The sequence below is a fragment of the Oncorhynchus kisutch genome, linkage group LG24 (assembly GCF_002021735.2).
Source record: "Oncorhynchus kisutch isolate 150728-3 linkage group LG24, Okis_V2, whole genome shotgun sequence".
In the NCBI taxonomy this organism is placed as follows: domain Eukaryota; kingdom Metazoa; phylum Chordata; class Actinopteri; order Salmoniformes; family Salmonidae; genus Oncorhynchus; species Oncorhynchus kisutch.
This window is the reverse complement of record NC_034197.2, coordinates 5,498,080-5,515,996: the sequence shown is the minus strand read 5'-3', so window position 1 is coordinate 5,515,996 and position 17,917 is coordinate 5,498,080. Positions and strand designations below refer to the sequence as shown.

Below are 17,917 nucleotides of genomic sequence, written 5' to 3'. Positions count from 1 at the left end.
TTGGGGACCTTTAACAGAGTGTGACTGGCAGAACGCGTGTTGTATGTGGAGGATGAGGGCTGCAGTGGATATCTCAGATAGGGGGTAGTGAGGCCTAAGAGGGTTTTATAAATAAGCATCAACCAGTGGGTCTTGCGATGGGTATACAGAGATGACCAGTGTACAGAGGAGTATAGAGTGCAGTGATGTTCGCTATAAGGAGCATTGGTAGAAAATCTGATGGCCAAATGTTAAAGAACATCTAGCCGCTCGAGAGCACCCTTACCTGCCGATCTATAAATGATGTCTCCGTAATCTAGCATGGGTAGGATGGTTATCTGAATCAGGGTTAGTTTAGCAGCTGGAGTGAAAGGGGAGTGATTACGATAGAGGAAATCAAGTCTAGATTTAACTTTAGCCTGCAGCTTTGATATGTCCTGAGAGAAGGACAGTGTACCGTCTAGCCATACTCCCAAGTACTTATATGAGGTGACTACCTCAAGCTTTAAACCCTCAGAGGTAGTAATCACACCTGTAGGGAGAGGGGCATTCTTCTTACCAAACCACATGACCTTTGTTTTGGAGGTGTTCAGAACAAGGTTAAGGGTAGAGAAAGCTTGTTGGACACTAAAGAAAGCATTTTTTTTTTTGATTGTTTAACACAAAATCCGGGTAGGGGCCAGCTGAGTATAAGACTGTATCATCTCCATATAAATGGATGAGAGAACTTCCTACTGCCTGAGCTATGTTGTTGGTGTAAATTGAGAAGAGCGTGGGGCCTAGGATCGAGCGTTGGGGTACTCCCTTGTTAACAGGTAGTGGCTGAGACAGCAGATGTTTTGACTTTATACACTGCACTCTTTGAGAGAGGTAGTTAGCAAACCAGGCCAAAGACCCCTCAGAGACACCAATACTCACAAGAATGGAATGGTCTACCGTATCAAAAGCTTTGGCCAAGTCAATTAAAATAGCAGCACAGAGGTGCTGACCTGTTGCACCCTCAACAACCACTGTAATTATTATTATCTGACCCTACTGGTCATCTATGAACATTTGAACATCTTGGCCATGTTCTATTATAATCTCCACCCGGCATAGCCAGAAGAAGACTGGCCACCCCTCATAGCCTGGTTCCTCTCTAGGTTTCTTCCTAGGTTCTGGCCTTTCTACATCTGCATTGCTTTCTGTTTGTGGTTTTAGGCTAAGTTTCTGTACAGTACTATGTGACATCAGCTGATGTAAGAACAGCTTATAAATACATTTGATTGATTGACATTGCTTAGAATTAAGGGCACTGGTGACATCATTGAGGACCTTTAAGGTTGCAGTGACAAATCCATAACCTGAGCGGAAACCAGATTGCATACCAGAGGGAATACTATAGACATCAAGAAAGCCAGCCAGTTGATTATTGACAAGTTTTTCCAACATTTTTGAAAACAGGGCAAAATAGAAATAGGCCTATAACAGTTAGGATCAGCTTGATCTCCCCCTTTAAATAACGGGCGGACCGTGGCTGCCTTCCAAGCAATGTGAACCTCCCCAGAAAGGATAGACAGGTTAAAAAGGTTGGAGTATCACGTTTCAGGTAAGACCCAAATGCAGACTATGTCGTAGTAATAATGTTTATTACAGCAACCAGGGGCAGGCAAACGACAGGTCAAGGCAGGCAGGGGTAGATCACCCAGAGTCGTGGGGCAAAGGTACAGGACGGCATGCAGGCTCAGGGTCAGGGCAGGCAGAAAGGTCAAAAAACGGGAAAACTAGAAAGCGAACTGGCAACAGAAACAGAGAACACAGGTATAAATAAACAGGAGATAAGGGGGAAGATGGGCGACACCTGAAGCCCCCCTTCAGGAGACAATCACAAAGACAGGTTAAACAGATCAGGGTGTGACACAGAGATAGGCTTGGCGATGATAGGGGCAGGAACCTTAAAGAAGAAAGGATCTAAACCATCTGATCCAGATGTTTTTTTGAGGTCAAGTTTCAGGATCTCCTTTAGCACCTCGGACTCAGTGACCGCCTGCAGGGAGAAACTTTGTAGCGGAGCAGGGGAAAAAGAGGGAGAAGGGTCGGGGCTAGTCGCATTAGAAATGGTGGGAGATGAGGAAATGTTGGATGGGCAAGGAGGCATGTCTGAGTCAATTAAGAATCCTGACTCAGCCTCCCGGGTGGCGCAGTGGTTAAGGGCACCCGGCAGCGCAAGCTGTGCCACCAGAGACTCTGGGTTCGCGCCCAGTAACCAGCCGCGACCGGGAGGTCCGTGGGGCGACGCTCGTTAATTGGCCTAGCGTCGTCCGGGTTAGGGAGGGTTTGGCCGGTAGGGATATCCTTGTCTCATCGCGCACCAGCGACTCCTGTGGCGAGCCGGGCGCCGAGCCTTTCACCAAATGCAATTCTTGAGGTGGAGTAACTCTGCAAGATCACGGTAGAATCAGTTTTTAATTCAAATTTTCTTTATAGGGGTGTGTTTGTTAGCAATACCACTGAAAATATATTTTTAAAAAAGGTCCACACCTCTTAGACAGAGGAGATCAAGCTGATTCTATACCATTTTACAATTGAAGCCATTGTATTCGTTATGCTGTTCAATGTCATCATCCAACTCTTATGATCAAACCCAAACAAACAGTACAATGATTACTAAATGTAATAACATTGATTTCGTTTAGTCGTCTTGTCGTAATAGTAGTATTATTAAATACATTGTCTTGAATACAAGCATGATTTCTCTGTATTTGCATTTCATTGTATGCATTTGGTACGTATATACGTTGCCTATAACTGTTAGGGCTCCAGCAAATTGATCACCTCTTCAGAGGGAAAGAGCAGCAGTGTGGGAGGGCAATGGGCACTACTGCCACAATACCCAGCTGTGGCACGTCAGTGGCGAGTTCAGCGCGTGCGACTTCAAGGTGTGTGACCTGACTTTGGTCCTCACTCAGAGCTCTGGAATTGAGGTTTGAAGTTGGTCGGGGGCGAGACATGCTGTGAGGTTGTGTGGTGCACTCTGTCTCGCTACCTTTATCTTTTGGGCGGTGAGTTTGCCACATGCACTGAGGGCTGAGCCCTATCTATTATTGATATCAAAGTCTTTGAAATGCTCACATGCACAGGTGACTCTAAAGTCACGGGCATTTGGTTTTTGTGGACTGTTTGAAGCTTTGATGATGAGGTTTAAGCAAACATGAATTAGTCATTATTTTGAGTTGCTTATTTGTATGACCCGGGGACCATCTTATTAGTATCCCATCATTTTTATTACATTTTAAGAAAAAACGTATATACAGTTTTGTAATCAGTTTGAGATAGGCCTATAGATGTGTTGTAGCTAGCTACCCATATCAGGAGTATATACATTTAGATAGGTGAGTCAAGATAATAAATAAAGGCTAATTGTAACCTATTTTACAATTCGAAACAAAAGCATTTGAACAATAGAAGCAACTTTGTGAAACTGAGAAATGTTGTCTGAGTGATCGTGGATAACTTGAGTGGGAATCTCGTATGCACCTCCTCCCGATAGCAAATATACATTTATTCGGGAAAGGGGAGGTTCGCCTGAGTAGCGCATCACGACTCAGTTCAAGAAGGGTGCTGCCTGTTTGTGTGGAGTAGACTGCAATGGATGACAGTGAAGCGCGCAGCTGCACATGCAACAGCAGACGACAGTAGACCTAGTGTTTGCTCTTCGTCTCTCTGATAATTCACGATTTGAGACAATAAGTTAAGAGAGCCAGAGGTTTCAACAGCGGTAAAACGTGAAATACAAAGAAATCGCGCGTCTGTGGGTATTCCAGATGTGGGGGGCGCCTCTAGTAAAGCATCATAGTCGAGGTTTAGACGCGAGATGGAAAAACAAGGTGTTCCCCAATAGAACGACTACATTGAGGAGAATGATAGGCGAACTTGGTTTAAAAGTCTACTTATTTGATGTTGACCTAGCTTGAATCGAAAATGGTTCAGAACGTGGTTCTGGTATTTTTTCGCAGGAGACTCAGCCAGAGGCCGAACGTTGAGGAGTTGGAAAGCCGGAATATTCTGAAACGTGAGTTGTAAAACTGCCTTTTTATTTACATTTCTGCACTTTTTATCTTTCTTTTCATTGAGTAATGTGAAATTCATGCGCAGGTCCTAAATGACTCTACCAAGGTGGACAATACATACATTTATTATGATACACACATTCACTCGTGCAAAATTCAGGAGAGGGAAAGGATGAGCACACATTGTTTTCCAACATACATACTGTAACATGACTTGATGTTGAGAAATTCGTTTAGAAAACTGACCAACAGCACATATTATTTTGGGCAGGCTCAAAAGCGTTGTGTTTTTCTTACATAAGCGTTTTAATTTCGAGATTCTATGGGAATTTGGATCTGACCCTGAGTGAAACAAGATTTACATTTAGACCAAGAATTATGTTTAAATGGTTCAAATATACATATATATCCCCATAGATGAGACTTTATTTGTAATATCTGAAGCGGTGTCTACAGTCAAACACAGTGGGACACTGGTATTGATTTCATAATCATTCACTCATAGATAAGGTTTAGGGTCAAACCGTGACATCACTGACATGTGGATTAGGGGGACAACTGATGAAAATCAGTTGAAACCTCAAGTGTTCTTATCAGTGTCGTTGTCTATCACTAATTGTATTATTCTCATTGGTTTAAAGAGAGAAATGACCAGACCGAACAAGAGGAGAGGAGGGAAATCAAACAGCGGCTCAACAGAAAGGTATGTTACACTTTTTTATTACACTACTTAGTTACTATGTATTATTGTTATTATTGGCAATGTAATAATACACTAACAGTAAGGTACACTATGCAGACATCCCATTACTCCTGACTGAAGTACTTGTTCTATTTTTATACTTTATTTCATGCTATACACTATTTATTTCATGCTATACACTAGTTGTATCTTTGTTTTTGGAAGTGCTCTGGAGAAGAACATAATAAGACATACAAATATTTGTCCCCAAAAATCTTGTATAAGCCTACTATGGCAACATCGTTACTTTTATGAGAGCAGCATTATGATGCCAAAACCACAGATGAATACAGGAATTTCAGACCATTGTGTATTTCAGCTCAATCAGCGGCCCACAGTCGACGAACTACGGGACCGAAAGATTCTCATCCGCTTCAGCGATTATGTCGAGGTGGCCAAAGCTCAAGATTATGACAGGAGAGCAGACAAGCCCTGGACCAGGCTTTCGGCAGCTGACAAGGTGTGTGTGTGTGTGAGAATGTCAACCATGTCAAAAACAAGGATCCTTCGACTGCATCTCCCATATTTCACATTCCACACAAAATTAATGATTCCCCACCCAAATGGTAAATTGACTGGCACATACCCTTTTTGAGCATTTTGTGATGTACATGTCCTATTTATTGCCCTGGCTACCTCCCCCATAGAGCCAGAATGTCTCGCTGTTTTCTAGCTAGCTTCAGCTTTTTTTCTCACTCCATATCTCAGACTATGTCCTTGTGGCTAAGACCTTGTTGTTGTCATCTTTCTTTTGTTTACTACGCTCTCCGTGCTGAGTTTTGCAGACTGTGGGTCGATGCATGCGAGGGTCGATGGGTGCGTGGTAAGCCTCTGCTTAAGGATGCTCTCTAGTCTAACGCTCGTTTTCTTCCTCTGCAGGCGGCTATCCGAAAAGAGCTGAACGAGTTCAAAAGCACTGAGATGGAGGTGCATGCCTCCAGCAAGCACCTTACGAGGTCAGTGTGTGTTCTGTGCTTGCTTCTATTCTTGGCTTGCGGCTGACTCTATTTTTAACTCCTCTTGCATGTCTAGAAAAGGTCCACAGAGCTAAAGATAGATGCGTAAAAGGGGAGGAGGGGAGTCCTTGCTTACCTTCCCCGCGGCCTGATATTGGCAAGAGAAATTACAAATGCTGTCTGTCCCCAATTAAGTGTGTGTGGTAAACGAATATCCTCCGGTCGATTTGTACCAATGATCTAGGGAGACAGCAACCCCACTCCCCCGGTGCACATAGCCGTGCTAAAAATAGCCTCACAAGATTGATGAATAGCTGTAATAATAAGTGGAGGGATAACAAAGGCACCTTCTGCGCTCATGACTCTTCCTCCCCCTCACTCTTCCCCCTTCCTTTCCTTCTGTAGGTTCCACAGGCCATGAATACGAAGGGGAGATACTTCTATGAAGAAATACTGCTGAGCCTAGAATTTTCGGTTGCTGCGTCGGCAGCGGTTAGAAAACTGCCGGAGCACTTAAAGCCATTCTTCCAGAGCCCGGTCCTTTGTCTGCAGGGTGTCCTCGATTCCTCCAGCACGCCCCTGGCCTTCATCGATAGGAGGGGTGGACGGATGGTGATGTTTGGGTGTGTGGCAGTGAATCCCACTGTGGGAGCTGCCTGGAGGCAGAATACTAAAGACGGAACCCCGGACTCCGTCTGTCTGTCTGCCCATCGGTTAAGATGGAGCCGAGGGAAGAACAATCTACTTCGGTCTGTGTGCGTGTGTTTTTTTTAACAGTCTCCTTTGAGATGGTGGCAAACCCGTACGAGGAAGATGACGGTTGTGCATGTGACCAGCTTCACCTTTTACATAAAAAATAAGTGTCACTGGGGGGGGGGGGGGGGACTGTGGTCGGTCAGGGGTAGATTTTGTACCAACTGTATATATGTCAATCTGAACCGGACTGTCAATGTCTTTACTGAAAATAGAAAACCTTTGTAAGCACTACTTGTCTTCAAAATACAAGGTCTTTAAAAACATGTTTTTGCCTCCTCTTATTTTTGGTAATCAGCATATTTTTTGAAAGTTTTAATAAATGGATTGCTAGGCAGCTGAACAGAGAGCAATAGTAATGTCGTACGCGTGGGGGGGGGGGGGGGGGGGTGGATAAAGGTCTGTGGTAAATAAGGTCTGTGATAAACACATGTTTAGGAGATATTATACATTTTGTTCTATGAGACAATCTTCATCAGCTAACACAACTTTTTGTGAACTTTTAAGCATTTATGTAATCAAAACAAGCTCATAACAGCTTCATAATTCATGAAAGTCATGATACTTGACTGATACTGTATTATCTCATAGAACAAAATGTCTAAGATATCCTAAGCCTGTATTAACCTCAGACCTTCTTTTTGGCATATATCCCAAAACCCCTATCTTTCCCCATGAATTTCCAACTAACTGGAGGTAGAAAATGCAAACTAATTTCAGTTTTTTAGGACTACAAGCTGGTGAGCTCTATATGTAAAAGCAAAGCCTCGATCCAGCCTTCCCCTTTGTGTTGCTCAGAAAGTAGTCGGGTACAGTGGTAAGCAGGGTGAATGTGAGATTCATGAGTCTGGCAATGTGAGATTATATAAAGCATAACAGTTACTCAGCAAAGGACACTCAAACTGATACTCAAATGGATATTTGTCCATTGGAATAACGTGAATAAGTTGAAGTACTATTTTCATATATCTCTGCCAAGTAAGGTAGTTTAGTTTATCTGAATTCACATTATAAAACATTTTAAAAGTGAAATGAACTTCAGGCTATGTTAACAGCAGGCATGCCATTAGAACAATTTTCACAGAAATGTATTATATTTTGAAAATACTACTCGCAGCGAGAGACGGTTAAAACCATAAAAAAGCTATTAACAGTGTCAAACTTCACTGCAATAATAAATACATTCATTCATAAATATACAAATTCTATATTAATATCATATAAATTAACATTTTATACTTTTTAAATAAGGCATGTATATTTATTTAAGTTATGCTCAATATATTTCATTGATCGCAATTAACGTAGAATGACGAGAAAACGTCATGGAACGCAAACACATCTTATAAATGTGCAGTGGTACTTGATTTGGGTTTAGAACCTTGATCCCTCAGGCAGGAAACTAGCCTGTAGTCCTCTCCTCACACTCAGTATGTCCTGTCTTGTTAAAGGGAGAGACACAAAACACAGCGCTCAAATACACTCGCAACACCTCAGGGGGTGCAGTCTCAGTCGGCGCTTGTAAAGTCAGCACTTTGAGTATGGCCTACAAAAGAGGGACCTCTTTAATGCTGCGTGAGTGGAAGGGGAATTATTATTATTTTGTCTCTAGCCTAGTCACGACTGTCATTTACACTCACCATTTTCTTGAAGAGTCTGTTCTGAACTGACTTCATGCCTTTCCTCATCAAGCATATCTGAAAACAGCAGGTGACAAAACGTTTTCTAAGGGTTTGAACTCTTCAGTGCCAGAGTAGATAGAAGAGGAAATGGGGATAAGCACAATGCCATATAGATCTGTCATTCTCATTGAAAGCAAGTCTAAGAAGCGGTAGATCTGTTCTATGTACACTATGTCTATGCTTCCCAGTCTTTTTGTTTTTGAGTCTTACTTTCAGTTTGGTAAATCAGCTTGAAACAGCTGAAAATACAATATTTTTGGATATGGGAAAGATATTTCACAGCGATTTAGATCGTAAAATGATTCTCTACACTACACTTGCTTGTTTTGTCACATAAACTGAAATTAGGCAAACTATTAGAATTTTAGCAACCAGGAAATGGCGGCGGGATTTCTGCATAGTGCATTTTTAAATCAAATCAAACTGTATTTAAAGTGCATTTAAAGTTTGATTTGATTTAGTCCTGTTCTTTAACTTAGATTGTTGGTTGAAATGGAGATGTGATTTAATTAAAGCCAGACTTAGTGGCACAGATGGAGCTGTCCAAGCAGAAGATGCATCTCTTTCAAAAGTTGATATTTGGTTGCGTTGTCAACCAAACACACTTCAATATTACTTTTGTAAGACGAAGAATAGCCAAATGTTAAGGCAATTCTTATGTAATCATAGAAAGTGTGCATGACGAGGGTCATAGGTCTGTGGAAATCTTCACAATTGCTATAATAATCTGCACATGCATGTAGCCTACTTTAATGTAATCTCAATTAACTGCAATCTAGGTCATTTGCTTGTGCTATTAGATCAAGCACAATGATAACACATTAAGTTGTTGAATAAATAAACAAAATATCTGACATTGTTATTCCATTTGAACTTTATGTGCTAAACCAAAAATCTGACATTGATTTTCCATTGGAATTTGGTTGAGCTTTGGTTGAAAGCATAGTGATAACACATTTGGAACTCAACAATTTCCTGGCTGTCTTTTTGAGTTAGTTAAAATAGGTTGGAATCTCATTGATCAGCGTATCTACCAAATATTACCCAATTCACAACGTTGAAATTATGTGGTGTGCCCAGTAGGTTGGCTGTTCCTCTTTCCCTATTCTCTGTACTTGTTTGATCTATGACCAACATAAGGGGGCTAAATTTCGGATGAAGTAGGAGGCTAAAGTTTGGATAAAATCCACACCTGAGAGGTGAAGATCCTCTCTTTGTACTCCAGGCTGTGACTCCAGGCTGTGGTCAAACGTGAGAGAGAAGGCCCTAATTCAATAATGGGAAATGAGACCAAATGTTATTTCTCATCACAGGAGAGATCAGGTATTTTTCTTATTCATTATGTTTTAAATGGGGGCTAAACTCTGTTTTCCTCCTAAGTTAGAAAAAAGGGAGATTTACATCTTGGGAGTGTGGTTTAACACATTTTGTTATGTTTGCTATATCCTACCCTGGCAGTTATTGTTGTTTGTTCCTCTTCACTCACTGTAGTTGAGTTACCCCAAACAGCCTGAGCCACTGTATTATCTATGACTTTGACCAAAGGAATGATACTTGTGTTTGTGATGCTAATGTTAGCTCACGAATGTGTAAATGTTTGAGTAGGACAGAAATTTCAGCCACACCCGTTGCTGACAGGTGTATAGAATTTAGCACACCGTCACGCAATCTCCATGGACAAACATTGGCAGTAAAATGGCCTTACTGAAGAGCTCAGTGACTTTCAACATGACACCATCATAGGACAAGTCAATTCGTCAAATTTCTGCCCTGCTAGAGCTGCCCCAGTCAACTGTAAGTGCTGTTATTGTGAAGTGAAAACGTCTAGGAGCAACAATGACTCAGTGGTAGGCCACACAAGCTCACAGAACGGGACCGCAGAGTAGTGAAGCACATAGTGTGTAAAAATTGTCTGTCCTCGGTTGCAACTACCGTCTCTGGAAACAACATCAGCAAAGGACCGTTCGTCGGGAGATTCATGAAATGGGTTTCCATGGCTGAGCAGACGCACACAAGCCTAAGATCACCATGCGCAATGCCAAGCGTGGAGCAGTGGAAACGCATTCTCTGGAGTCATGAATCATGCTTCACCATCTGGCAGTCCAACACACAAATCTGGGTTTGGCGGATACCAGGAGAACACTACCTAACCCAATGCATAGTGCCAACAGTAAAGTTTGGCGGAGGAGGAATAATGGTCTGTGGCTGTTTTTCATTGTTCAAGCTAGGCCCCTTAGTTCCAGTGAAGAGAAATCTTAGTGCTACTGCATACAATGACATTCTAGACGATTCTGTGCTTCCAACTTTGTGGCAACAGTTTGGGGAAGGCCCTTTCCTGATTCAGCATGACAATGTCCCTGTGCACAAAGGGAGAAATGGTTTGTCGAGACTGGTGTGGAAGAACTTGACTGGCCTGCACAGAGCCCTGACCTCAATCCCATCGAACACCTTTGGGCCTAATCGCCCAACATCAATGCCAGACCTCACTAATGCTCTTGTGGCTGAATGGAAGCAAATACCCTCAGAAATGTTCCAGAATCAAGTGGAAAGCCTTCCCAGAAGACTGGAGGCTGTTATAGCAGCAAAGGGGGTCCAACTCCATATTAATGCTCGTGATTTTGGAATGAGACGTTTGACGACCAGGTGTCCACATATGCTAAATGATCAAAAGTATGTTTCGTTCATTGTCTCATGTCAATCAAACAAGTCCCGAAGGACTGTGGTGTAATGACTCAATTGGGTAATTCTGCTGTCTGTAAAGAAATGGCCTGTAGGTTGATTCTGCAGCTACGATTGGAAAGCGTGGGGCATGCTCCCACCATTTGGGTGCTGCCAGACAGCTGTTCCGTGTTAGTGGGCATGATTGGAATCCAGATCCAACCCTCAAATATCGGCAACATCATTAATTTCCTAAATCTATCAAATCTCTGTTTTGGAAAATATTGTCTTTAATGACCAAAGTTGGTCAATTTCAGGACTAGAATGTATGTTTGTGACTACATTTACCATTGTTCTATCGCGAGAATGATTGTTGAGAAATCTCCACTTATTAATAGATTCACTGTTGCTATTGAAATCATTCCAAAGGGTAGGTTCAACAGAGCAAATTAAATGTAACCATATCAATCATATATCATCAATTATGCTATTTAGGCATATAGTATTTGGGAAGTCATAAACAGCCCAGGATTCAATTAAGCAATACTACCTGAGAAGCCATGTGTTGGTGGTGGTCTACCAGCCATGATAAAAAATGTCATAACATTTCCTATTTTTTTATTTAACCTTTATTTAAGGTTCTCATTTACAACTTCGACCTGAAATATGGACTTGAGCCCCCCCCCCCCCCCCCCCCAACTAGACAGCTAACACAATCACTTCAGACTGACCTGGAAAGAGCAGACAAACTGCGTTTCGTTTTACCAACATCAAATAATGATCGACATATTGTCATTAAAAACACTATTTTGATAAATATATTTGTACTATTTCATCCTTCCACAAGATATAGTCCAGACACAAATCTAGGGTTGCTAGAGACGCGAACCAGTCGTTCGTTCTAAATGTTCTATTGCCATACTGGCTGTTAACGTTCTTATCCCTTGCTTGCTAGCTAGCCAACTACGGCTAATTTACAGTCACGTCAAACAGTGCAGCCAGAATAACAGCAAAGTAGCTGCAGTTTTTAAAGCTGTTTTCTAGTGGCATTTATTTGGATACATCTATAACAATGAGCTAATGAGGCACAATTTCCCCTGGCATAGAAAATGTGCTGCCTCGTTAGGACACTGTTGTTCAGAGGAGCTAGCCAACAACACAGCTAATATGATCACTTCAAACTGAAGCTGGAAAGACTGCCAACTAGCTGCATTGCGTATTACCTGTTTTCTATTGACATTTATTTGTATATATCCATAAAAATGACTGAGAAAAGCTGCCTGTCTATCTTGTCCCAACACGTTCATTACTATGGGACAGTTGGAGATCAAATTGAAACAATGTTCCAAATTTCGGAGAGACAGACAGCAAGGTTTATACAATGCTCCGCTAATGAAAACAAAATGCTAGTCTAAAAGAAATGGGAGATAATGTCTAGATGCTTTTTATAGTGGAGATCAACTTAATAAATTGCCTGCTGGGCTGATGAGGCAGTGGATTGCACAGTGAGATGGAACAGAGTAAATAGGCATGTCATAGCTTTAACCGGTGGTAACTTGTTTTACCAATCAGCATCTAGGATTTGACCCACCCGTTGTAAAACTAAAAACAGACAATACATATAGGCCTAGGGTTTCAACACTTGGTTGATTAGAAATATATCAATATAATAGCTTCACCTTTACAGTTGAATGAGAAGTCATTGAAAATGTGCTCCTTTTGGGTGGATTACTCAATTCCAATTTGACTGACCTCAATTCGAATAGACCCTAACCCTGATAAATTTAATGAGCACACTTTCTAAGAACAATTTGAGATACTGTCGTTTTGTTCTGAACAGACATGTGGATAGGCATGCTATGACCACATCCTAAAGAAACAAGTGACTATCAGTTCTTTGGAGACAGATCCAGCATCAATGACAACTATTTTTGGTCACAGTTAATTTCCCCCAAGTTTTAAATGGTATTTTTGGGCACAGTTAATTTCCCCTAAGTTTTAAATGGTATTTTTGGTCACAGTTAATTTCCCCTAAGTTTTAAATGGTATTTTTGGTCACAGTTCATTTCCCCTAAGTTTGAAATGGTATTTTTGGTCACAGTTAATTTCCCCTAAGTTTTAAATGGTATTTTTGGTCACAGTTCATTTCCCCTAAGTTTGAAATGGTATTTTTGGTCACAGTTAATTTCCCCTAAGTTTTAAATGGTATTTTTGGTCACAGTTCATTTCCCCTAAGTTATAAATTGGGCAATGTGTTATATGGTCCTTTAGAAATGGAGCCGGTGATGACTAGAGGCTAGATTGCAATCTTTGCAGTGTGACCTTTCGAGCAGGTGGAACAACATTTCACACTTTTCCCACACATTTCACACTCCCCCAATATGGCGCACACACAAACACGCACGGGTACACATTCTCTCTCACCTTCTGGTCTCTTTCTCCTGGTATGAGCGGAAAGTAGTTGGTCTGCAGGCAGATCTCAATATATATACAGTACAGTACATGACTAAAAGTATGTAGGACACCTGATGGTCAAATATCTCATTCCAAAATCATGGGCATTAATATGGAGTTGGTCCCCTCTTTCCTGCTATAACAGCCTCCACCTTTCTGGGGAGGCTTTCCACTAGATGTTGGAACATTGCTGCGGGGTCTTGAAACAGGAATGGGCCTGAAACAGGAAAGGGCCTTCCCCAAACTGTTGCCACAAAGTTGGAAGCACAGAATCGTCTAGAATGTCATCGTATGCTATAGCGTTAAGATTTCCCTTCTGGAACTAAGGGGCCTAGCCCGAAACATGAAAACAGCCTAATACCATTTGTGGAAAAGGCCCATGGAGTTGGTGGAATCGCCATTTAATTCATGGCCACTTGAGCAACTGAGACAGAGATCTTTAATTAGGTCAGGTGGAAAAGTCTGACAGCTCTCAACTCATTAAAAAGAGGAACTAGCCACCAACAGACCTCGCTGCTTTCTCTCCCTCAACTACATCTAATGTGTGCTTCCACAAATCAACGTAAGCACACAGAATCAGTTCTCTTTCATCTGAACTATCTGTTGTGCTCAGAAGAGTGGGCCATCAAATATTGCTTATAGTAAATACCACAGAGCGCAGCTTGGAGCGCACGCTTCAAACCTATTGTGTTATATCAATGGACAATGATCACGGCCCTACAGATCATCACCGGACAATAAATCAATTTACATGTGGTTAAAATGTAACAAAATGACATGTACATATGAAGACAAACATGAAACTATGAAACATAATTATTATTTGCTAAATTGATTATCCTGAAAAAACTGATTGAGATTATAGATTGAATAATTGATCTATTTTATTTTACCGTTGTTTTGCCAGGTAAATTGACTGAGAACATGTTCTCATTTGCAGCAACAACCTGGGGAATAGTTACAGGGGAGAGGAGGGGGATGAATGAGCCAATTGTAAACTGGGGATTATTAGGTGACCGTGGATGGTTTGAGGGCCAGATTGGGAATTTAGCCAGGACAACACCCCTACTCTTACGATAAGTGCCATGGGATCTTTAATGACCCTCAGAGAGTCAGGACACCCATTTAACGTCCCATCCGAAAGACGGCACCCTACACAGGGCTGTGTCCCCAATCACTGCCCTGGGGCATTGGGATATTTTTTTTAGACCAGAGGAAAGAGTGCCTCCTCCTGGCCCTCCAACACCACTTCCAGCAGCATCTGGTCTCCCATCCAGGAACTGACCAGGACAAACCCTGCTTACCTTCAGAAGCAAGCCAGCAGTGGTATGCAGGGTGGTATGCTGCTGGCCAAATGTATTTGCATTATCATGATTATGATTATGATAAATGGTTATGATCCTAAACGACTCATGTTTCATACTCATCATCATCCAGCGATCATACACTGTTTACCAGGGGGCAAGGCTACCAACGTTAAGGCTAATCTGAAGATGGTCCTGGCTAAAGCTAAAACTGTCAAATGTAGAGAGTATATGGATATTGTTATCCACGTCAGAGGTTACCAAGCGCATCATAGCTTCAGCGTGTAAATCAGCTAGAAAGATGAGTCGGCATCGAGTAATTGTCTCTGGCTTCCTCCCAGTTAGGGGGAGTGATGAGCTCACAACTCAATCGCAACTCAATCGCTGGTTGAAAACTGCCCCTCCCAAAAGATAGAATTTTTAGATAATTGGCTCTCTTTCTGGGACTTACCAACAAACAGGACCAAGCCTGGCCTGTTGAGGAGTGACGGACTCCATCCAAGCTGGAGGGGTGCTCTCATCTTACGAACATAGACAGGGCTCCAACTCCCCTAGCTCCACAATGAGATAGGGTGCAGACCAGGCAGCAGGCTGTTAGCCAGCCTGCCAGCATAGTGGAGTCTGCCACTAAGCACAGTCATTGTAGTCAGTTCAGCTATCCCCATTAAGACCTTGTCTGTGCCTCGATCTAGGTTGGGCAAAACTAAACATGGCGGTGTTCGCTTTAGTAATCTCATTGGAATAAAGACGACCTCCATTCCTGCCATTATTGAAATATATTGGTATCTCACATCTGAAAATGGGGCTACTTAATGTTAGATCCCTCACTTCCAAGGCAGTTATAGTCAATTAACTAATCACTGATCATAATCTTGATGTGATTGGCCTGACTGAAACATGGCTTAAGCCTGATTAATTTACTGTATTAAATGAGGCCTCACCTCCTGGTTACACTAGTGACCATATCCCCTGCGCATCTCGCAAAGGAGGAGGTGTTGCTAACATTTACGGTAGCAAATTTCAATTTACAAAAAAAAGAACGTTTTAATCTTTTGAGCTTCTAGTCATGAAATCTATGCAGCCTACTCAATCACTTTTTATAGCTACTATTTACAGGCCTCCTGGGCCATATACAGCGTTCCTCACTGAGTTCCCTGAATTCCTATTGGACCATTTAGTCATGGCAAATAATATTAACATTTTTTGGTGACTTTAATATTCACATCGAAAAGTCCACAGAACCACTCCAAAAGGCTATCATCATCCTTTTCAGTGGGTTTTGTCCAACATGTCTCCGGACCTACTCACTGCCACAGTCATGCTCTGGACCTAGTTTTGTCCAGTGGAATAAATATTGTGGATCTTAATGTTTTTCCTCATGATCCTGGACTATCGGACCACCATTTTATTATGTTTGCAATGGCAAAAAATGATCTGCTCAGACCCCAACCAAGGATCATCAAAAGCCGTGCTATAAATTCTCGGACAACCCAACGATTCCTAGATGCCCTATCAGACTCCCTGCACCAACCCAAGGACATCAAAGTACAAAAATCAGTTGGAAAGTGTCTGTCTGATAATTTCATGAACTTCTTTGAGGAAAAGATCATGAACATTAGAAAGCAAATTACGGACTCCTCTTTAAATCTCCAAAGCTCAGTTGTCCTGAGTCTGCACAACTCTGCCAGGACCTAGGATCAAGGGAGAGACTCAAGTTTTTTAATACTATATCTCTTGACACATTGATGAAAATAATCATGGCCTCTAAAACTTCAAGCTGCATACTGGACCCTATTCCAACTAAACTACTGAAAGAGCTGCTTCCTGTGCTTGGTTCTCCTATGTTGAACATAATAAACGTCTCTCTATCCACCGTGTACCAAACTCACTAAAAGTGGCAGTAATAAAGCCTCTCTTGAAAAAGCCAAACCTTGACCCAGAATCTTTTTTAAACTATCGGCCTATATCGAATCTCCCATTCTTCTAAAAAAAAATGTAAAAGCTGTTGTGCAGCAACTCACTGCATTCTTGAAGACAAACAATGTATACGAAATGCTTTTAGACCCCATCACAGCACTGAGACTGCACTTGTGAAGGTGGTAAATTACCTTTTAATGTTGTCAGACTGAGGCTCTGCATCTGTCCTCATGCTCCTAGACCTTAGTGCTGCTTTTGATACCATCGATCACCACATTCTTTTGGAGAGATTGGAAACCCAAATTGGTCTACACGGACAAGTTCTGGCCTGGTTTAGATCTTATCTGTCGGAAGGATATCAGTTTGTCTCTGTGGATGGTTTGTCCTCTGACAAATAAACTGTAAATTTCGGTGTTCCTCAAGGCTCCGTTTTAGGACCACTATTGTTTTCACAATATATTTTACCTCTTGGTGATGTCATTCTGAACCCTGATCTCTCTTTTGACGAACATATCAAGACTGTTTCAAGGACAAAAACATTTCCATCTACGTAACATTGCAAATATCAGAAACGTTCTGTCCAAAAATGATGCAGAAGAATGTATCCATGCTTTTGTCACTTCTAGGTTAGACTACTGCAATGCTCTACTTTCCGGGTACTTGGATAAAGCACTAAATACATTTCAGTTAGTGCTAAACACGGCTGCTAGAATCGTGATTTGAACAACATTTCTTGATTCTATTACTCCAATGCTAGCCTCCCTACACTGGCTTCCTGTTAAGGCAAGGGCTGATTTCAAGGTTTTATTGCTAACCTACAAAGCATTACATGGGCTTGCTCCTACCGATCTTGCTGATTTGGTCCTGCCGTACATACCTACACGTACGCTATGCCTCCTTACTGTCCCTAGAATTTCTAAGCAAACATCTGGAGGCAGGGCTTTCTCCTATAGAGCTCCATTTGTATGGAATGGTCTGCCTATCCATGTGAGAGACGCCAACTCGGTCTCAACCTTTAAGTCCTTATTGAAGACTCATCTCTTCAGTAGGTCCTATGACTGAGTGTAGTCTGGCCCAGGAGTGTGAAGGTGAATGGAAAGGCACTCGAGAATCGAACCGCCCTTGCTGTCCACTGGGATTCTCTGCCTCAAACCCTATTGCAGGGGTTGAGTCACTGGAAAACTGGTACTCTTCCATACCATCCCTAGGAGGGGTGCGTCACTTGAGTGGGTTGTGCCGTGGGGGAGATCTTTGTGGGCTATACTCGGCCTTGTCTCAGGATGGTAAGTTGGTGGTTGAAGATATCCGTCTAGTAGTGTGCGGGCTGTGCTTTGGCAAAGTGGGTGGGGATATATCCTGCCTGTTTGGTCCTGTCCGGGGGTATCGTCAGACAGGGCCACAGTGTCTCCCGACACCTCCTATC

The 17,917-nt window shown here is 42.1% G+C and overlaps 1 protein-coding gene across 2 annotated transcripts in view; it reads left to right on the top strand.

Moving 5' to 3' along the window:
• Nucleotides 1-6,745, top strand: part of LOC109869460 (phosphatase and actin regulator 3) — a 64,203-nt gene extending 57,458 nt beyond the window's left edge. For both annotated transcript variants that reach the window (XM_031803477.1, XM_020459637.2), the window contains exons 8-12: nt 3,975-4,030; nt 4,670-4,731; nt 5,090-5,230; nt 5,650-5,726; nt 6,132-6,745. In XM_031803477.1, the coding sequence (XP_031659337.1) occupies nt 3,975-4,030; nt 4,670-4,731; nt 5,090-5,230; nt 5,650-5,726; nt 6,132-6,147 (352 nt within the window). In that variant the 3' untranslated portion in view covers nt 6,148-6,745. The remainder of the gene's footprint in view (nt 1-3,974; nt 4,031-4,669; nt 4,732-5,089; nt 5,231-5,649; nt 5,727-6,131) is intronic.
• Nucleotides 6,746-17,917: the final 11,172 nt, after the last annotated feature.